This window comes from Coffea eugenioides, chromosome 4 (genome assembly GCF_003713205.1).
Source record: "Coffea eugenioides isolate CCC68of chromosome 4, Ceug_1.0, whole genome shotgun sequence".
Lineage (NCBI taxonomy): Eukaryota > Viridiplantae > Streptophyta > Magnoliopsida > Gentianales > Rubiaceae > Coffea > Coffea eugenioides.
The window spans coordinates 13714914-13737612 of NC_040038.1; the positions used below are offsets into that span (position 1 = coordinate 13714914).

At 34.5% G+C, this 22699-nt stretch overlaps 2 protein-coding genes and 1 pseudogene across 2 annotated transcripts; 1 reads left to right on the forward strand and 2 right to left on the reverse strand.

Moving 5' to 3' along the window:
- The first annotated feature begins 432 nt into the window (after positions 1-432).
- Positions 433-7660, forward strand: LOC113769089 (strictosidine synthase-like). The gene is made up of 3 exons (XM_027313570.1): positions 433-544; positions 6706-6878; positions 7382-7660. Exons 1-3 carry the CDS (start codon positions 433-435, stop codon positions 7658-7660), a joined length of 564 nt encoding a protein of 187 aa, XP_027169371.1.
- Positions 7661-10698: 3038 nt separating this feature from the next.
- Positions 10699-14408, reverse strand: LOC113769090 (annotated as a pseudogene).
- A 1183-nt stretch (positions 14409-15591) lies between these two features.
- LOC113768126 (putative exosome complex component rrp40) lies at positions 15592-22161 on the reverse strand. Its single transcript, XM_027312370.1, has 9 exons — positions 22023-22161; positions 21835-21909; positions 21204-21290; positions 19046-19102; positions 17918-18010; positions 16934-17006; positions 16719-16794; positions 16428-16518; positions 15592-16325 (listed from the first exon to the last, which is right to left on the reverse strand). The coding sequence occupies exons 1-9, from the start codon at positions 22071-22073 to the stop codon at positions 16206-16208; spliced, it is 723 nt and encodes a 240-aa protein (XP_027168171.1). The 5' UTR covers positions 22074-22161; the 3' UTR covers positions 15592-16205.
- Between the last annotated feature and the right edge of the window lie 538 nt (positions 22162-22699).

Here is a 22699-nt window from a genome sequence, read left to right on the forward strand (position 1 = left end):
GATGTAAAAGCGACGTTATTATTGTAAGTGCGAACATTTTTCCTAAAGTGTTCACACTCCTCATCTTCTCCAGTGAACAAGCGCCGAAGATCATAAGGCATCGATGAGCTCACAAGGCTAACTCTTCCTCCCGAAAGCAAAAGTTAGGAGGTTCCATATGGAATTGCTGTGCTCCGCAATACTGACAGGGCAGAGTATAAGGCAGGGCCAAAACTTTTTCTGCAATCCTGTCCAACCGAGAAAGAGTTCTTCTGCTACTATTTTTACATTTACCTTGTAGAAAATTGAAGCATCGGACATTAGCGGTAGCAGCAATTAGGTGAAACCATAAATTAAGCAAGCACAAGAAAGTAAAAGAAGCAGGCCATAAGCAGTGATAGAAGGACGACTGACAGCGACCAACTTGACAAGACGAAAGAAGCCACCACTTAAATGGCAGCGAAAAAAAAGGAAGCAGTCATACCTGCATTAGCAGATAGCGTTGGAACGCCAGTCAATCCAATGAGAGCCTCAGAAATATTTGGTGCATTGGATACAGAACCTGGTAAAGATGCTAGTCCATGACCATTTAGAGTAACTTTGGTAGGCTCGGCAAAGTAACTTTGTCTAGGATATGTTTTCACAACTCAACTCGCAGCAAATGGCATAAATAATACAAAACAGCAGTGACTCATCTATAAAAGCGAGCTTCAGCGAACAAAAAACATGACATTTTCTCTAAGAAGCGAAACCCAGCAGAAAGAAATAACAAAGAATAGTCCTAGGAACAATGACATATGCAATGAGCAAACAAAATATAAAACTAAACACATACAGATAGGAGGAATAGCAGTAACTTAAAAAACATCAGCATATAAAACGATGGTGCCAAAGAGAAAGAAAAAAAACAAGTAACGAGCTAACAAAGGCAACGCACACTACATAACCAGCTAAGCAGTTGACAACCGACTAACGTAAACTATCTAAACAGCACTCACCATGGAAAAGCAATATAGTGACAGGTACTAATCTTACTAACGAAAAATGTTAATCAGTAAACAAGTCAAACTGAATGCATATTGATAGAATAACAGCCTCATTAAGGTTAGAACCTGGATAGGCATGAAACAAGAAATATAATCTGATAAAAAAAGAACTCTAAAGTAGAAACAGGATGAACACCTCTTCTAGCTAATAGCAACAAGGAGTATATCGATGGTAATAGTAAGAGCCCAAAAAATGCAACAAAACCAGCGAAGGGCCGAAGGCCGAGCAGCAGGTGCAAAATAAGCTGCAGGAGAGGAATATAAGTCCAGACGTCTGCATGAAGAATGACTAAAAAGCTACTTTCCACCTTCATTCATGAAAAGCTGGGCCGAGAAGCTTCATGAAAAGCCGCAAAGAGTGCCTGTGCGTTTCAAATCCGAGGAACCATTAAGACGCTCGAGGCCAGCATAGCGAACGAATGTATAGCCGTCCGCCTACTCGAAGATATATATTTATTATTGGGCAGTGTTAGTAATTAAGTCAAAATTCAATGTTCCTATTGGACACTCTAATTTATTTAACTAATAATTTATAACTAATTGATCCCACAGCAGGAGTAATTCAAGCTGAAATTTGCTCAAATAGGAAGCAAGTGCCGATAAGTCATTCAGGTTCTAGCATCCTATTATCTGCTTTTAATAGGAAGCTAATCATCACCATCCCAATTTTAACAGCTCAATAAAAAACACGCTGCCTTTCTTATAAGGTTGCTAGCAAGGACGCAATAAATACAGTACTGTTGGGTTCCAAGGACAAAAGACATTTGATGCCTTTTGTGGTTCCAAGAACAAAAGATGCAGAAATTTCCAGCTCATGGGCCACTTTCACAACCCGCACGTCAGCAAGACATGGAGGACGACCATGCTTTGGCACCCTCTTCCCAGTTTATATACATTCTTTAAATAAGTTTAAGACCAAATGAGCTCACATGGCTATCATGTTTCTTTTAACATAAGTTTTAGTAAATGGATCAAGTATTATGTCATCCACATGTGCTTTTTCTATCTTTACTTTTTACTTTTATTCCTACCAATGATTTCTCAAATCATATGATAACACCTTAACAAATCTATGGATTTATAATAAAACCTTCGTTCATTTGTTAGGGCAGATTTCCATTATAATGGCAGTACAAGATGAAAAGACTTCTAATAGAGAGAACCAATTCAAACTCAAAACTGAATTTGTAGATCCAAATGCTTTCTTTTACCACTTTTTGAGTAGCAACTTGTTAAGGTTTAATTGTAGAAATTTTGTTTGAAACTTTTTCAACATATAACACTAAAATTATGAATAAATGCATAATTACTCTTTGTGGGATTGTTTGATGCAGATTTGTCCAATTCGTGCCATATCACTGCTGCTTAATCTAAGTGTTCGTTATTGTCTACCGTTCTAGGTGCTATTGAGAACGCCCATTCAACCCTAACCATTTACTCCCAAACTTTAGGCCAGAGAAGCGCTACAACTTAGTAGTCGATAGGATTAAGCTTTTTTAAAAAAAAAAAATTTACACAGAACTTTTGTGACGATATTAAAAAAGAAAAAAAAAGACTCTTTCCCATCAGTACATTTGAGGATAGATTAAGTTGGTTTTTTATTTTCTATAGATTAAATTGTTTTCCTTTTTGGGTCTTTTGTGATAAGAAATTTGGGCAACATTCTCGTGCAATTGAAACCTCTATTTATACTTTCAGCATTGTTGCAAACCAGTTCTTCCGATGGATCTTTTCAAGCCATAACAAATTACAGCTATATTTGCTATAGTATTAGCCACCTATCCTACACCATATATTGCAAGTGGACCACGAGAACAACTTCTGCAAACACACCTCTATTGCAAAAATATAATAATGAAAGAGAAAAAAGAGGGCAAATAATACTAGCACTTCAAAAAAAAAATTGATAGATGTCAAATCTATGCAATAATAAAAACCTATTCAAGAAAAATGAAAATTTGCGTATAGTAATGAATTGGGTCGTCTTCATAGGGACTATGGAAAAGTTGTCTCTTTTTAGAGTAAAAGTCATGGGGGGATTTTCGGTGAATTTAAGAACAACTAATTAACTAATTGAGAAGAACAATTCACAAAATTAAATAGGAATTAAGTCAACAGAAGATACGACTCTAGCTAAAAGTGTATTATTTGGTCCACACAACTAATCATCGATGCAAGAATAATTTAATTATTCCTTAATAGATTGGTTAGAGCATCAATAAGTTTTGATAGCTAACTTTTCTTTACTTTATCTATAATCAAGATACGACTGTTAACTATTTCCCTAACCAAGAAATAACCCTAAGTACGATCGTAAGATTTAATTCGCGATTGCATTAAAAATTAGAAAAATTCAACCCAAACTAAGAAACACACTACAAAGGTTTGTTTAAATTAAATCATACGTTTCTTCAACATGAGACCAATCATGCTAGTCGCCACTAATATCAACTAATCAAATAATTATGGATTTAATTGATTAATATGACAGTAGATTATTAGGTTAATTCAAATATCGGGTCCGTGATATTCAAATAACAAAGGCCCCGTTTGGAACCTGAGTTTTTTGGAAGTTTGTTTAAAACTTTACTGTAGTGCACTGTAGAAATTTTTGAAAAAAAATTTTAAGATAAAAAACTTTTTCTTCCTTTTTTTTTCTTTTTTTTCTCTTTCTCTTTCTTTTTCTTTTTCTTTCTGTCCTTTTTCTTTTCTTTCCTCTCTTCTTCTTCTTTTTCTTCCTTCCCCCTCCCCCTTCCCTCCCCCGCCACCTCTGCTCCGACATTGAAGAACCAGCAGACACTTCAAAATTGCTTTAAGTTTTTCTTTTTCTCTTTCTTTTTCTTTTTCTTTCTTTCCTTTTCTTTTTCCTCTCTTCTTCTTCTTCTTCTTCTTTTTCTTCCTTCCGCCGCCACCTTTGCCTCCAGCTTTGAAGAACCAGCAACCATGGTGAAGCCAAATTTTTTTTCTTTTTCTCTTCCCTTCTTCTCCCTCTCCCTCTCCCTCTCCCCCTCTCTGCTCCCCTCTCTCCCTCTACTCCCCTTCACCCTCCCGAAGCCAGGGAAGCTACACAGCCATGGTTTTTTCTTTCTTTTTTTTTTTTTTTTGCTTTTTCTCTCCCCCTCTTCTCCATCTCCCTCTCCCCTCCCTTCTCCCCTTTCCTACTCTCCTCCCCTTCCCCCTCCCCCTTTGCCCAATGTGGTCGTGTGACCAGATCGCAGATGTGGTCTGGTACCGCGACTGGCTGCGATCTAGTCGCGCGACCAGATTGCAGCTGGGGAAGGGGGAGGGCCGCCGGGGAGGGGAGGGGAGGAGAGGGGGAGAGGGAGGGAGAGAAAAAAAGAAAAAAAACCAAAAGAGGGGTTGCAGATCGGTCAAGAGGGAGGGGGAGGGGAAGAGGGAGAGGGAGAAAGGGAAAAAAAAAAGGAGGCCGGCGCCAGAATAGTTGACCGGCTCCGAAAGAAGCGGCGGAGGTGGTGGCCGGCGATGAAGGTGTGGTGGATCGGGGTGGGGGAGAAAGAAGAAGAAAAGAGGAAGTTTTTTGTGTATTTTGAAGTGTGTAGGTTAAAAAATTTGATAAGTTTTTTTGGGTTCCTGTAACTAAAGTTGTTAAAAAACTAGTAGCTAAAAAACTTGGTCAAAAACTCAGGTTCCAAACAGGTAAAAAATAATTATAAGAAATTAAACCAGAAAACGTACGAATAACAATAAATTAAAAGAAATAATTGAAAATCAATTCGATCTTATAGATATTTGAAACCGCATTTTCAAGTTGACCCTTGACTAGAAAAAGAATTTAGTTGCTCTCCATTAAGAACAAACCAAGCAATTTCATTGAAGGAAATCGCATGAGCATTGGACAAAAGAAAAAAAAACTGAAGAAAAGAAAAGTCGTAGAGAAAAGCTCTCTATTTTTAGTCTCGACTAGTATATCCTCTCTCGAACTTTAAAGTCACGAAAAGCAAAAGCAAAGTCCCTCCTCCTCCTCACGTTACTACTTTTCCAAACTAGTACTACTACTACTAATACTTCTAATTTCCTATAAAAGAAAGATTTCCTAAATTGACAAAAGACAATCTAAATCGTTTCCAATACAATTTGGAAACATGCTTCTTTAGTCTTCAACTTGAACTGGAAATTACCATGCACGCGAGTCCCATCTCTCCGGACTTGAAGGTTAGCTTTAGGTGCGGCCACGCGAAATAGGTTAAGAGTCTTTATTAAATCACTTTTCATTCTTTTTCTTGCCATATTCTTGAAATTAGTATCGGTTGCCAAATATAAGTAGAATCCATCAATTATTACAATAATTTGGCCAAAACCAAGGGAAAATATTCATAAATTTAAAAGCAATTACGCACCCTATCAAAAATATTTCAAGTACATCTTTTTTTTTTTTGGCTTAATAACATGACACAAAAACTTACAAAATTGTTTAGGGAAAAAATTGCCCCTCAATACATATATATTAGTAACTTTCTCTAGTTTGTTTCTTGAAATCACTTAGCTTTCCCTACTCTGAAGTTAATTTTAGATTGTTGTATAACTAATGATAGAGGAAATTCCTAACAGCAATGATCGCTTATTTGGTTATCTATGAATAAAGTACTAATTTTTTATTTTTGAGTTGTTTATTATTTTTGGGATTGTTCATTATTTTTTGGTGAATTTTTACAACTTTAAAAAATACTGGAGTTATTTAAAAAAAAAAAAAAAAAAACTTTGTAGCTAATAGTGTAGAAGTCTCCATAAAAGTAGCGCAAAATGATTATTAAACTATATTTTGAGGATAATTTTGACATTTAAATTGTTAGAAAGTTTACGTTATGAGTGTTATGTTATTTTCAATAATAATGAAAAAAGGTAGAATACTTGGAGCTTTTTTTTTGTCTTTTTTGAAGTGCTAATATCATTTACCAATACGAAATGGAGACACAAAAATAACTTCAATTTGTCAATATAATAAACTCGGAGCAAGGAATATGGGCATGGCAATGTGCCACTCAAATGTATGACACCATTGTTTACTGAGCATAAATACTTAGGGGGCTTGGTTCTTGCTTTGGAATTGGAAAGGGAAATGGAATAATTCTTAGAGGGCCCACTAATGAGGGTTTTAGTCAATTCCTTCCAATTTGGTCGGGAATCATGAATGGACAAATTTTAAGTCATAAGTCTAATATTTCAATTCTCATTGCATTGAACAAAGCGTGCAGTATTAAAATTATTGTAATTTCAAGTACGAAAACTCCTAATCCAAGCGGCCCCTTAGATGTGGGTCGGAAGGATGGGCAACCACATAGAGCATGCCGCGGTTGCAACTGCACCAGTCTCGATTAGCAGAAGATTAGACTTGAAGTGCAAAAATCTTTTGTTGGACCAAACTACCAGAGTAAAAGATAACGTTTGGGCAGTATTAGTTTGACATGTAATTCCTCATTTTACTCAATAATAAGACCAGAAATTAAGAGTCCCAGCCATCCTTACTGCATAGGCTGGGGAAAGGAGGGGCAGGGGATGGGAAGGAAGTGGATAATAGCCAGTAGGATTTTGCCTATAAAAGCCTCTGTTACAAGTAGGTGTGACATGCCCTATCAAGTACAAAATTTGTTGAGTTGCATAACAATGGCTATACTTTCCATTTTTTTCTCTGTGGCTTTTCTTCCTCATTTGTTACCCATAGATCCATATTCAAAGTTTACCCAACTCAATCTTCCTCCTGGATCTACAGGCCCTGAGTCGGTTGCCTTAGATCGATTTTATCAAGGACCTTATGTTGGTGTACTTGATGGCACTATTCTCAAGTACAAAGGTCCAAATATCGGTTGTGTTTTTTGCTTATACTTCACGAAACAGGTATTGTTTCTTCCCCTCCAAATTTATATCACCATGGAATTGTAGGGACTACATAATTAGTCGACTTTTCAATCATGCTAAAGTAGTATAGAGGGCCTCTAATATAGTTTAGTAACTTAAAATGTTAGACATATTTTATTGTCCTTTTAGGGAATTATTCTTTTAATTTCTATCCCTCAACGATGATAATTGTTCAAAATTTAAATAATTGAAATTGTTACAATTTAAGAGTTCAAAAAACTTAATTTACCATCCAACGGTAAATTTAACCCAACAGTATGATAACAAAAGGACAGTAGAATCTTCAACTTACATTATAGCCAACGATTACTTTATAGGAAGCAATTAATTTTGACAATAGATAACAATTAATGAATCAGCTGGGAACATTTCATTAAACACCAAGTACTTAATTTAACATAATCAGGGATTTAGCATGGCTAAAAATAGAAGGCTTAATTACATGTTAGATACTTTTGTTAAGTATCTTCTTTTGCCATTAGGTAGTTTTTTCCCCTTTGTTTAGGACCAGGGAACTATGTGAAGGTACGACAGACCCAAATTTGGGGCCTATTTGCGGAAGGCCATTTGGATTTAGCTTCAACCTTGTAACCGGATTTCTCTGCGTTGTTGATGTATTTCTTGGCCTTTTTAAAGTTGGAACTGAAGGTGGAAATGCTACACTGATTGCCAACAGTGCTGGGGGTGTGCCATTTCACTTCCTGAATGGTGTTGATGTTGATCAATTCACAGGAGATGTCTATTTTACTGATGCTAGCTAGACCATTGATATAAGGTATGTGATTAGTTCTTGGAAAAAAGTTCCCAAATCCTATTGAGGATATTTCTTTTAGTCCTTGATAGTTTATGTTGATTTATTACTGGGTTTTTTTTTAAATTTGTTTTCTGGTCCCCTGGCTGCCAAAGTATGGAATTTGTAAAAATAAGCCAAGCTAAAAATGCATTTTTTTCATGATTTTTGGAATATGAAAGATGATTGTGTACAGAACTTCTTAGCAAGAAAAAGCCACCTAAGTAGAACTTTTGTTGAAACATGCATGTGGAGTTAATAGACCAATTCTGAAGTTTGAAAAGAAAAATCAAAGTTTATACGGTTAGGCACTAGTGGGGGAGGAATTATTAGGTTTCACCAAATTTTATTCAGTGTCAATCTGAACTCAAAGAATTGAAAAGGAAAGCTTAAAGGAGCTTGATTTTTTTTTTTTTTTTTTGCAGAAATATCACATCCGGGAATCATGTTCCTGATTCCACTGGAAGGTTACTCAAATATAGTCCTATAACAGGAGAGGCTTTTCTTTGCCAGGAGGACCTGTAATTAGTGTTGATCGCAAATTTGTATTATTTTCCGAGTTTAGCAATAGAAGAATTATGAAGTATTGGCTCACAGGAAACAAAGCAAACACAGTTGAAGTTCTATTATACTTGCCAGGAAATCCAATCAAAATTAAGAAGGCCCCTGAGCCAGGAGAATTTTGGGTTGCAGTGAACATAATTGTTCATCAACCAACTTCTGTTACACCATTAGGTTTCAAATTTAATTCAACTGGTGGAATTCTGCTAATAAAGGAATTTGAAGGGCAATATAACAATATTCAACTGGTGAATGCTGTACAAGAATACATTGGAGGCAAATTATACATTGGTTCAAGGGAAGCAAAGTTTGTTGGCATTCACAGTAAATGGTAGGTAGGTAACACGACAATTTTGGATGGAATTTGCTGTTAGGAACAGAATGTGAAATAATGTACCAAGATTAAACTCAAAATATTTTTCTGTATCTTGGTAGGTGTTATTGTCGATGGAGCTTAATCTTTTGATTTGTAGACAATAAGTGCTAAGGGCATGCACATTATACATGTGCAATTCAAGAAAAACCAAGTTTGCGGTATGAACTAAGTTCGTAATATATAGTTTTTCATAATTAAAGCAAATTTCCATGAAAAGATAGTTATTCATTAGTTATAATACTCAATTAGTGATAATATTGAATACATGCACTTAATTAGTTAGTTAAGGCAAGAATGAAATTTTATTTTATTTTTTCCAAAATGATTAAAGAGGAAGAGAGACTCGTGCTAAAGGGTACTCTCCCTTTAGCTGAGTATATGATGTTCTTTTCTCCATTTTTTTTTTTTTTTTTTTTTGGAAAGTGGATGTATGACATTTACGTTCCATCTTTACTATTACAAGTGAAACCATTAACAAATACAAAAAGAAAATGTATTAAATTTAGAAAATAGCAAAAAATCGTCCCTCACATTTTAAGGTTGTCATTTTTTAATCTCACATGTAAAATGATGCATTTTCATCCCCACAAATTTAAGTGCATCATTTTGGTTCCTGAGCACAATTTGAAACATAAGTTTTCTTGGGAAAAGTAATGTGCAGACCACGTTACCCTATTGCAATCCAAGGAGAAAACCTGAAAAAGCAGACACTCATAACTAACTTGAGTTGAAAAAATACTGTGGATTTGAGATAATTTAGTGCAAGTGATTTCAATTCGGGATGTGTAAACAACAAAGCCTAGATTGATCAGCACAGGGATACCAAGATTAGCATGCAAAATAAGAACTTAGGATAGCAAGATTAGCACGCATAATAAGGACTTACATTCAATTACGTAAACAAAGCTTGTTAAATCAACAAATGCAACATGACAGTTTCTGGCGCGACGAGACCACGGAGCCACTTAGGAGTGGTAATTTTTGGCTTGGCATGGCATGACACGACAATGCTAATTGAACATGACTTGAAAATAACAGGTTTTAACATGACTCGAACTTTAGTGAGTCATTATTGTGCTAACCTGTTAGTGACACGAATATAAGCGAGTTAGGTTAATTCGCAGGTTAACACACTAATCCAATAGAGTGCTTGCTTTATGATAATAATTAAACATTACCGAAGCCATTTTGAGTATGTAATAAAAATTAACAACAATAAAATTTGGCTTGAAGATTTCAATTAGAAGTTTTAAAAACTCACAAGTTTATATCTTATCATATATGGAACTATATGATCATGCTTCTAAAAGGTTGATTAATTGGATTGCATTTTTTAGAGAGTTTTTGGAGAAAAATTACTGTAGCACTTTTTAAAATGTGATATATATGAGATAAAAGGTGATTAAAAAATGTGTAAAAGAAATATTAGCAAAAAATTTTAAAAAAAAAATTCAAAAAATATTAGCAATCCAAATAAGGCCAAATTGTAACTTATATTATGCTTGGAAAGCTTCATCATCTATTATTTTATGAATGTTTTGAAATCTTTAAATTTTGTGTTGACTATATATTTTAAAAAAAATTTGTCATTGGTTTTAATAACAACAACATTAAATCAATTATATGATCAAATCGGTTAAAATAAGTGATTAAAATGCTAGACTATTTTTAGCATAGATTAGTAGGTAGATTTGGCAAAATAATGCATCATATGAAAACTTATGAAGATTTGGCAAGATTTGGTTATAACACGATAAGATACAACATAAAAGTCTAATGAGTTAGGTTAGGATTGAGATTTTTTGACACGAACACGATAACGACACGACACGTTAAGTATATGGCATGCCCCATTGCCCCATTCAAGGAACTCCCTTTGGTGGTTCCCTTTGTGTAGTTTTGGACTTCTAGTTGAAAAGATGGGAAAGAAAATTCCAAATAGTAATATAACCTGAATGCAATTCATTCTTGACAAGGAAAAATACAAATACAGATAGGCTTATGCACGAAAAAGGAAAAATTAGTGCACAAAAACAAATCTGCATAAGATTCGTTTGAAAAAAGATCACTAATTAGTTACCACAAATTCGTGGAACTGTCCATGATTGTGGCTTGGCTGTCCTTTCTTCAATTGGCAATGCCATGTATTTCTTCCAATCCTCAATTCCTAAGATCATGAATCTTATCTGAACCAACACAACAATTTGCATGCATTGTGCAAACAAGATTAAGATCTTTACTTGGCTTACAAAATCCACCAAAGAAAGCTGTGTCCAAGAACTCAATCTCGAGTCCAATTTTACTTATGAGAGGATCACGCCTTATCCCATTAAACACGTCTTGATCATTCCTACCTGGAATTCTGCCCTTTGATTTGTACCAAAACTTGTAAAATTTGATAGTTTTTTCATTTGATTTAACATAGTAGAAGCCTGTATTTGCAATGTTGTTCGAATCAGTAGAGTTATCCCCGTAGTGATCACTTGAAACTTGAATATCTGCATCTCTATAAAAATGTGAAAATGGCTCTCGAAGCCACAGTATATCGACATCCTGTTGAAAAGAATAGAAAAAATTACCAACAAAAATTTCAGCTAATAACTTAAATAATACGCATCAAATCATATTAGCTCATTTAAACTTTAGAGCAACGACCCCTTTTTTTTGGTCTTTTGCTAAGAGCAAATGACAGACTAAAGTCGGTTTTTCAAGCATAGACTTGTATATTCTCCGAAGAAGAATAAAAATAGCAATGTTTCTTTAATTAAAACTACGCAAAATAACAATAATGACATAAATAACCCCATAAATCACAATATTTATGTAATTTCAAGTAAAGAACACAAATTTCTGGTATATAACTCTCATCACTATACTATAGTAAACCAAAACCAATGTGTTTTTATTTTCCTCAAATTTGGTGCAACTTCAACTCTTACTGTGGATCAATAGCATCAAAAGTCACACCCAACTCTGACTGATACATGATATATAAGACGAATTAAATCCATACAGCTTTATTTCAAATCCATACTTTTAATGCATTGATGACTTGTATTATTAGCATCGAAATTTGAGATTAGAAGGTGTAAATTGAATCCTTCTCAACAGGTACTTCAATTTCTATTAAGAAAAAAAAGATTGTTTTTGAAAGTCCAGTTAAATGAGAATACCGTGACGATGAAGCTGTATCCCATCCGAAGAACAATCTGCAAAAACTCCATCCTCCTCCACATCATCTTCAAATAATCTGGGGTCATAAAATTTGCCTCACCAGAAAAATCAACCCCTTCCGTGCTAAGTGCATTGCAATGGGGGTGCAATTCCTTGCAACGGGAGTATGCCTTTGGTCTAAAGCTACTACTAGTACATGACACAAGAGCCTTTGGGTTCCATTTCCAATTTTGAAGCTCTCAAGAAAGAGATCAAATACTGAGTTTGGAGAAATCCATGCTGCATTTGGTGTTGCTATTATGACAGTTTTGTTTGCCATGGCTGCTTTGTCTAACACTTTATCCAACTTGCTTTCTTCATAATCTTGATTGACCTTTAATGAAAAAAATAATAATGAGATCCAAATTGTCTTAGAAATCGGCTTTGCTAGATATAATTAATCTTTAAGATTTTGCTAATCAATGCCCTTAAGCATTCTAATCGGAATTAGTTTATGTTTTACTCTGGTTAAAACACATAAGTTTGGGTGTATATTATGCACACTCACGTCTATTTCCCTTACATTTATTTTTTTCAATTTAATTTTGTTTTTAATTAATATAACACGTTGGGTCCTAGTTTAAGTTATACCATAGAAGAATTCGTTAAAAATCCTTGATTGTATGTTACAGGATACGAGACAACAAATCACGACATTTATCAGTTGATTTTACTCAATATTAAAAAGATGGAAGTATAAGTGAGAAATCTGGATTCTTCTAGGTAACTCAATCATCAAAATCTGAATTTATTTCCAAGCCAATTTTTCAGTTAATAAAGAAATCTAAGATGCTCACAACTACGAGACATTTTTTTTTTCAAGAACATATAACTTGCCACTACTATATCACATTCATTATCCTCTTGCTTAAAATACATTTCCTAACGAAATTTTTAAAATTAACACTTGGAAATAATTTGTTGTGGACCTTTGGTAGCTTTGGTAAACTATGCTTCATAACTTGCAGCAATCATTAATTGGGGGTGTACCTTTATTGACTTTCACTGCTGTATAGGACTCTCTAGAATTAAAAAAAAAAAAAAGAAAACAAAAGAAAAAAATGCAATTATATGAGCATAAACTAACTAAAATCACACTGAACCTTAAGTAATGGAGGCCAAGCTTGCCGGAATTGGCTCCTTTTTTTAATTTTTTAAGGAGGGAATAGACATTTTGCATGAGAGGATGTAATACACATGTAATATTTGAACACATACAATTTTGAATTGTGAGATAAATGAAAATGTTAAATATAATGGTTAAGTTTAGTCAGGTTAATAGAAAACTGTGGCTCTCATTGGTTTAGAATTTTTAGAAGTAAGACAACTTATTAAATCACTGTTAAGCCTTTCTAGGTTTAGCTAGATATTATTTTAATCCAAAAACCTTCGACTATCCTTAATTTTTAAGACACGAGTGGAAATAAAAAAATTAACAAATTATGAACAGCCAGGTGAATATACGACCTTGAAACATACAATTCGAAAACTTCTGCATGAGAAAGTAAATTGTTGTTCCATAAAATAAGCAGTTTTTACTATGAGCGATCCAAATGAATATCTCTTAGTAATTCAAAAATACGTAATTAATTTGCATTACGGATCAGGGAAAAAATTAATCAAAATAAAACTGAACCTACAGTTTTACATGCAATTAAGGCAACCACCAAGTGAATAATGAATAGTTATATGCTCATAGTGTTTAGTTGCATTGTAAATGTTTTAGCTTGAGGTAAGATCATTAAGTTCAATTAGGCAAAATAGGGTACAAAACATTCACATAAAATTCACTTGTACGTGTGTGTATTGGCTGAATATACAACACTACTATGCTTGAGTGTTGAATCTGCGTATGAAGATATGTGATTGTTGAAAAAACTATACAAGTATATGCGTGCTACAAGGTATATACTTAGATAAACTAGGTTTGCCAGCAATCGGCAAATTAAGTGATCAAAATTGAACCAAATCATCTATCTGAGATACCAAACACATAAAAGAATGCTACATGTTGTATGGTTTGATTGAATCTTGATTATAAAGTGTACCATAAGCTGGTAGGTTGTTTATACTAAGTACTTTTCCTGCTTGTATAAGGTTGGACGAGTTGACTTACCAGTGAAGGTAGGGTTTCTTGGGTAGTGTTCCTTGGAGAAGATAAATCTGACATACTACTTGTCCTATTAGCTATCTCAGATCCATTTTGTTGTAAGAATTCATCAGGTGAGTCAGAAGAATTTCCAAGCTCTAAATCCAAAGAAGGTTGGTTTGTTTTTTCAGAGCCCTGAGACAGACTTGACAATGGATTCGGCCAAGTGATAGAGAAGCATTGATTACTATGAGCAGAACTGTAGAGAACAAAGCATGCCACAGCTGCAGCAATGTACATCAGAGAAATTCTAATGATACTTTTACAGGACATGAGGAGATGATATTCCCAGTGGTTGTTGGTGCTTTTCCTGTTCTTCTCGAGGGGGTGGTGGTCGGGATGGTGGCAGGTATTTAATGGTGATATTTGATCGTCATTATCATTGCTCTTGGAAGCACTTCTACCACCTCCTGAGTCCATCTTAAACACTTGAAGAAACTTTATGCTTCTGTGGCAAATGGCAACATAAAATTGCCATTGCTTCTTCTTTGTGTATTGATTTTTTTTTTTCCTTTTTGTTTTACCCTCTCACCCCTTCCATATCTTTTGACCTCCAACTGTCAGGTACAAGATTCAAACCCTAAACTTAATAGCGCAGAGAATTCTAAGAGTCCTTTCCTAACCACTTGGTTTATATATATATTGAACATGAATGAAACATTAGAGAGCCAAAAGTCTATACAATTAAGGCCTAGCTCAAGAAGTGATGAATATTTTAGTCCTATCAATGAATTGAACTGGTTTGGGGTGACAATCCTCGACTAGGTCTTGGTTTTTTCAGCTAAACCTAAAGTTTGAAGGTGGGGAAGGAATTGCACCTAGAGGTACGCTTGTTCAGGAAAAAAAGTAAAGTGAAAAAGAGGTTAGCTTATGGACCAGTCCTCATATTTCTCTTCCTAAATAATTTTCATGTTTTGTTGTTTAGGGACCAAACCCCAAAAATAGGCTTTCTATAGAAGTAATTTTTCATGAAAAAAATATTAATTAAGGTCCAACTATAAAAGGACCAGCCAATGCAACATGTATTGAAGAGCACATAAAAATAGACTTTTTTAAGTGTGGAATTTTTTGTCAAGCATTCTAGCATTAACAATAGTTATTAATTCTGTGTACCGCCAGAACTTGTTTGGTCCACCCTACAAACGATAGGTATTAAAGATAAAAGTGGTTCACTTATATTAGCTTTTATTAATGCTCATTTCTTACTTCACAAATCTGCATCTGCAAGACCACAATCACAAAATTGAACTTCGTTCACAAATATTGAAATACATCCCTCTTTTCTCTGTCTCTGAGTCATAGCAAACTGCATCTGCAACACACATTTCGAAGTATCAGAGCGATGATCTCCTGTTGTGTCTCTCTGCTTTCCTTCTCATCATTCTATGGCTTCTTGGAATATTTAAAAGAAATGCTCTTTACATAATGCTGATAAAGAGTATGTGAACAAAAAGAAAAAAAAAAACTAATTCCGAAGGATAATTACCCCTTTAAATAATTTAAAGATCATGTTATTCAATAGCCATAGACCAGAGCATGATAGTCGTCAAAGGTAAAGCTATACTTCCATTACCCAAAATGAAATTAGACACAATTGAAGCCATTTAGAACTAGTAATAATGTCTGAAATTGGGTCATTACCAGTTAAGTGTATTAGATAAACTTGGACTTGAGTACAATTTTATGTGCAGCAGCACATAATAATCAGTCACATTTTTCTCTGAACTCATATATAACAGCTTTTACCATCAGCTACCAAGACACCACAAAAGTGGCACCTCCCTAGTGGTCTGACTTCATTCTACATAGCCAAATGACAGCTCCCAAAATTAGATGTATGTTTTAAAGAAGATTTCTAGATATGACCAAGACTAATTTGTCGAAGCAAAATCACGCTCAACCTTGAGCTTCTCAGTCAAAACGCCCACCAACTGCTCACAAGATTCTGATGGAGAAAGACAGAAGAAACGGAAATCTGTCATTCAACTCAATTGAACTTGACCAGAATTGTCCTCCCTCAGCCCAAAGGGCATGAACATAATTTATATAGCCCGCCGAAGATCTTAGCATTTATAGCAGGCTGACCATTCATTTATCAAGCTCAAAGGTGGAATAACAATTCTTCTTTTGTTCACTAAGTACTCACCGTGCAGCTCCCCAAAAGGTTATCGAAGACACCTCATCAAATATGGTTAAAAACTTTTGGAAGAGCTTTATTCACTGGACTCTCTTCAGCAGTCTCTCAACCAGAATTTTCTGCTGCACTGCACTCAATGACTCGGATTTCATAATTGCATTTGCAACAAGAATTAAATTTGCTGGAGACTCAGCATTTACCTAGAGAAACACGTGGAGTGTTAGAGGACATTAATGAATGGACAACTGATGAAAAGAATCATGATAAACAAGATGCAACAAACGGATTCATAAGACACATACCCAAACACGGCCATTTAAACCAACTGCTATCTCAAAGGAGAGGTTTTTCCCAAAAGCCTCTAGCACAGGACATGTTGGAGAACTGAGCAGCCTGCAGTAAAGGTAGAAATCAGCCACCAACTAATTTATTCAAGCAATAAATTGCAGAGGAACACTGCATTACGGAAGTCGATTTTGCATGTCAGATTTTCTATATGTGAGAATAAAAATAAAAATAAAAATAAAAAGTGCCTTATTCAAAATCCCAATGATAACATCCCCTAATTCTAGTAGAGGAGGACAACATCTTACATTCTTGATAAGCCAGTTGATGATTCAAACATATAACCATCTTTGAGACGGCCAAATTCAGCAGCCTTTCCACTAGCTACAAATTCAAAACATAAAACAAAAAAAAAATCAAGGAAAAAGCCATTTTGTATTGAAAATTATCAGGAGAAATAATCAGTTCAGCAAAGTCACAAAAATTAAATGTGCCACAATTATGGCTATTAGTTTCTACAAACCATCCATGCATGAAAGCTCAGGGTTCATCCCAACATTTGCCTTGACAACACGGACATAAAGTAGAGTACCAACCTGGAAATAACAGCAAGTTTAAGCAACCTGGAAAAATATGTGCTAATATGCACGCATGTATGAGTGTATGCAAGCATTTTAAAATTAAAAGTATAGTATAAGCTTATATTTTACTCGTTGTCACTTTATATTACACGTAGCAATCACCAAGGATAAAAAAAAGACGAAAGGAATTGGCCCAAGCATGTGGGAGTATAATATGACTTATACTATTACTGAATGTAAATCATACACCACATGTGGCAATGTACAAAATGCTTTAGGCTCCTTCCACGCGAAGAAAAGACGGAAACAAAGAAAGAAAAATGGAAACTAGTCTTTTCCACTCCACATAACAGCAGAAAATTGATCCTTCGTCTGAATAATATGTCGGCTATACCATGTTAGTAGGAGTGTATAGCAGAATATAAAAATGCACCCATAATTGAAACTAGGCCGCCATCAAAGTGAATAATTTGCCAAATGAACTTCTTCAGAAAGAAGAAAGGTTAAGAATTCCAAAATATTATAATACATCTTTGCTGGATAAATATTAATTAAACATTATTTACAAGCGGGTAACATTATGAATTTCCTCTGCAGAAAGAATATAAAATACAATTACATCTTTCCAATTTCAATCATACAACTTAGGAGAGAGAATGTATTCCAAAAATAATTGTCTGAGTTTTGATTTTTTCACGATACACTAAATAGTCTGAAAAACAGCCTCCAATGTTGACAAAAGTAAAAGCTGTTTTTAACTTAATTATGGCATTTAAATTTATTAAGTTCGAAGACGCATATATGTATAAAAATATAGTGTTATTCTTCTTAGTTGATATTTCATTACTAGAAAATGAAGAACTCGATATGTAATGCAACACTTAACTCCAAAAAAATAATAAGATAAAATAAAATAAAAATCATACCTCAAATTTTGGTATGTTCCTCCTTGTTCCACCTTCAAATGCAAGTACAGGCAAAAATGCCAAAGTTGGTCCTTTAATGTCCACAAGAAAGTTCTGCCATGACAGTTATGGTCAAGAACCAAGTGCTTAAAGAGGACGAGTGACAATGAGGCCATCAAATGTATACATGCATCTAAAGTTTGTATACATATATGATTGCTCTTTAGTAGATACAAGTTGTGGAATCATAACCATGTTATAGATATACAAACCTCACTAGTTGTGGTCTCAAGAAATGATATGGGCACGGCAAGAATTTTATCAGATTGTTTCTCTAGATGCAAGTAGAAGCAAAATTTTTCTAATTGTGATCATAATATGTGGCAGGAAACCAGGAGAAGAATCTTTCAGGAAAGAGGAAATAAATCAGTAAGAGATCTTCTGTTGTATAGTGGAAAGCCATGCTACAAGGAATGACCATAACGGCAAGGACAGTTACATGCCCAACAATCTGGAGAACAAGAAGCAAAAGAGAAGGCTATTGGATTATCTTTGTAATGTGATCCTATTAACTCTAATTTGGCTGTTGTGGCATTGTAAGGATAGAAAATACTTTTGAGAAAAAAAGTCTCCAAATTCAGCAGAGTTGGAAGTGGAAAACTCAATCATTTCAAAATATACGTGAATGCATTTTTGAAATTCACTGTCATGCTTGACCTGTAATTTCTAATTTACTTCTTGTATGGACAATGTTGAAAGCCTTCTATTCAATTCCTCAGCACATATATTTTTCATTTCAGCAGAATTAATGGGAAGGAATACCTACTTAATGTTCAAACTCATTTCTTCTATTGAAGAATGAAGTTTACATTCCTCTTTTTTTGTCATTTGGTTCCCCCTTGAGAAAAAGAGAACAGTCCAAATAAAGGGACCTATATGCATATGCATGTATGCCAAAAATCTGAAGGCTAAACAAAATTGCCTGATGATTATGAACCTAAAACTGGATGTGTTTTGGCTCATTAGCATATTTTCTCATAAAACAAAACTTCTACAACAAGTTTAGGGAAGAGAGGAAAGAGTAAATTTCACTGACAAGATAAATGCAGGCTTAATGAAAGCCAAACAAAAGAAATATGGAGTGCTTACATCTGATCTAGAATCTACCACAATCCCAAGAACTGTATCTCCAGCGCAAGGTACATACTGCAAAAAAGAGTGCTCAAATGAAATTCAAAATGTTTTTATGATACAGAAGAAAGTTTTCTTAGACAAGAATCTAAAAGCAAACAGTTTCTTAAACTGAACATCATATTCTTAAACTGAACATCATATCCTGTCTTGGTAACAGTAAAATGACATGGAAAGTTAAAGATTCAAGAGCGCCATCCTTTAGTATTTGTATTCTACAAATAAATTATCAGCTGAAAATCTCATACCAAGCACTTGTAGATATCATTTAGAAAATAAAGAGGCAAGTACGAAAAGTGGATAGAAAAAGAAAAAAGAAACACTAAGAACATTGAGTTCATTAGCGATTACTTTTTCAGTGGGAAGGATTCAACTACATAACCACATAGCCATTGGGGTAAAACTAGAGACATCAAACTCTGACACCAGACATGTAGCTAGTTTCCCAACTTAAGAACCCAATTATCAGCTAAGACATTAGACATATCATCTTCACTAAATGTAACCATTATCATAGTGCATTATGAACCAGAACACACTTATAAAGAAGAGAAAGGGATTGCAATGATGCATAACATCACCCTTCCATATTCTTTGCCACCATGAAGCCCTCAATCCTTCCCAGTTACTCAACTTTTGCACTATGTTGCATAATACTTCCATCAATATAATGGATAAAAAGGGAAGAGAGGAATCCCTTGCCTTAAACCTGTATAGTTATCATATAGATCCTTGGTATCCATTCAGACTGGCTTGTAATCTGATGGTACAGATACAAAAGCAAATCACTGGACCTACTCTTACCGATTCCTTTGCAGCATTAGGCTTTGAAGTTTCCAAATTATGCAGTCAACTCACCCCCCCCCCCCTTTTCCCATCAAATATCCACTTTGACGGAACATAATACACTTAGATTATAGGTATCAATGAAGACATCCCTAGATAGTTTGTACACAAAATAAGATATGTAAAGAAACATACATGCATAAAGTTAACAAGAACATTTTCGTGTCAGTTCAAAACTTAATATTTCAAGTACCCAAACAAGTTTATTTCTTGAGAGTTTGAAAACCTTGCCTAGTCTTCTTTTATATGACAAAAAACCCGGGGCAACAGGGCAGTTAAGAACGCGGCAGCCCAGATGTTCCCGGGAAACCAATACACATGCACATACTGCAATTAAGTCCATCTTCACCACACATAATAAAAAAAGGTTAAAGTGTTATGTCCATGCCTACCATATTCAATTAGGTATAGATAATTCCAAAGGGCTATCTGGAAATTTGGGAAAGAAACATGTATAAGTTATCCATATGGAACATTAAAGTCACCTACTTTACAAGTGATATCAAACTTTCTGCTACTAGACAAATCAGATGCAAGTCAAAATATGATAAACAGTGCTCTAAACGATTACTAGTGTAGAACTCGAGGCCCATATTATAACTGCATAGGATGTTCCGCCCACCCCCTCCATCTAGTAATCCTTTATCTAACAAATAAAACCAGGAGGTATATATGCTGAAACTGTGTCATAGCCATGCAGTGATCACCGAAAACAAAAAAGCACAGCCTTTATGTTACTATATTCTCTTCTAATGAAGATTTTACTTCAGAAATCTGAGTCCTAAGTGGCTTTATTAGATCACAACTTAGCATCAACAATTCAATACTCCACTCAGGGGCCAACATTCACCTTCAACAAGATCATTGTAAATGCCATTAATGTGATGGACCAACAGGCTACTCAGTCTTGCTACAATGATATTAGGCATAATACGCATATATATATCTATGTAGAATTTGAGTATTCTCAAACTCTTAGATATTAGACCCACATAAACCTTATTCTGTAAATAAAGAAAAATGTAGTTTCAGGAAATACAAGGACATATGCTAAGATATGGTGGCCAGGATTATCATGTTTAAAATGTTTTAATGATTTGAAACAAATTCTCCCACAACTCATAAAAGAAGAGCAAAAATTCTCCTAATTGAAAACACTTTAACTAGCCACTTTGCACATAATAAAAAGTATTCATCTATTGAAATAAAGTCCACAACATCAGCCTTTCTCAGCAAGCTCATATCTGAGAAATTTAAGCACAAAACTTACCCTTTTCTGAGAGCTTTCAACCCAATACTTATTTGGCTTTGCAAACCTGAGCACTCCCGCTTTTATGGCTGATATAGCATCACCATCCTGAAAATGATAGCAATGCAGCTTAAGTTCTCATTTTCATTCTCTTTCCGCATCTTCACTTAGAATTTTGGGCTCAGGCCACGACGGTTTTAAATAGAGTTGAAGTTGATTTAATCTACTTCTTGAAAAATTTAAAATTTAATGAACAAGACAACAACGGCAAAGACAAAAGACACTTTTCGAGCTTCTGGAAACCTTAAATTCAGCTTGCCCATGAATAGGCAAAAAAACCAAATATTTTAGCATATCATGATTGCCAAAAAAAAAAAAATACAATTAGCTTGAAAGAATATAATGCAAAACTGAACAAAACAGGATCAGATTTTTTTTTGGGTCAATTTCTTATCTTTTCCTTTCCTTCTTCTAATATTGCGGGTTCTTTTGACTGATTACTAGATTTTCAATAATTTCGCAATTAAATAAATTAATCAAAATCGAAATTAAACCACAATAAATTAGGCAGAAAAGAATTGACATTAAAAATCCAAAAATTCAATCAACATAATTGAGAGGGGTAAAGAAAAACCCTAGTGAAACAAAAAACCTGACGGAGGCCGCTGCCGAGCTTAATTGTTTGATTAGTCATTGTTGAAAGATCCAAAACCACATCTCCAGGAACCTTAGACCACCCCAACAAAAACAAGGAAATTAAAAATTTGCGATATTTAACTGAAAAATTGTATACACAATAATTGTACAAAAAAATATTAAAGAGTAGAAAAGACAACTCACCACTTGCTGATCGATGAAATTTGGCGGCGAACTTGAGGGTTTAGATTCCATCTTCCAACTTCAGTTTACAGAGGAGCAGTTCGATATGGTAGGAGGTTTTGCGGTGTCAGTGTGTGATTGTGTACACAGGCAAAACCCAGCGGAAGAAGAGCGCGGGAGGCAAATTGCAGAAGGGTTATTTGGTCATTTCAAAATTTTGAAGGTTGGGTTTTTTTTTCGGGTCAAAAAATTTTTTTTTGACAAAAAAAAAATGAAGAAGCGTTTAGCTTATTCTCATCTGATCTTAATTACTAATCATGATTAGGGACAGGGGACTAGGTTCAAGCAAAAAAAAAGTAAAAACGAAGTCAATCAGAAATTGAAAAACGTGATAATCCGAAAATTGCAAAGCTATATGTCATAAATACATCAAAGCTGCGGATTTTCTAGCTTAATTCGCGCAACGGATCTTCTGTCACACCTCCTGCGTGACTGCGTCATTCTTTGTTTCACTTTTTATTATTTTACTATTTTTCTTCTATAAATATAATATTTTAGTTCTTTTTCATTTTCTTAAGATTGTTAACTATTGATTGAGAAATATACAAAATTTAAAGAACTCAAAAATTCAAAATGCATAAAAATAAAATTTATTTCACTAATTTTTTGCTATATTTTTTATTTTCTATTATATATTA

Excerpts from the sequence above, each read along its gene's own strand:
- LOC113769089 (XM_027313570.1), top strand. The coding sequence starts at position 433 with ATGGCAGCGAAAAAAAAGGAAGCAGTCATACCTGCATTAGCAGATAGC. Across the intron at positions 545-6,705 it reads TGCATTGGATACAGAACCTG|ATCCATATTCAAAGTTTACC; the intron begins GTAAAGATGCTA and ends TGTTACCCATAG. Across the intron at positions 6,879-7,381 it reads GCTTATACTTCACGAAACAG|GTAGTTTTTTCCCCTTTGTT; the intron begins GTATTGTTTCTT and ends TTTTGCCATTAG.
- LOC113768126 (XM_027312370.1), bottom strand. The coding sequence starts at position 22,073 with ATGGAATCTAAACCCTCAAGTTCGCCGCCAAATTTCATCGATCAGCAA. Across the intron at positions 18,011-19,045 it reads TGGTAGATTCTAGATCAGAT|AACTTTCTTGTGGACATTAA; the intron begins GTAAGCACTCCA and ends CTGTCATGGCAG. Across the intron at positions 16,326-16,427 it reads GTTTAAATGGCCGTGTTTGG|GTAAATGCTGAGTCTCCAGC; the intron begins GTATGTGTCTTA and ends GTGTTTCTCTAG.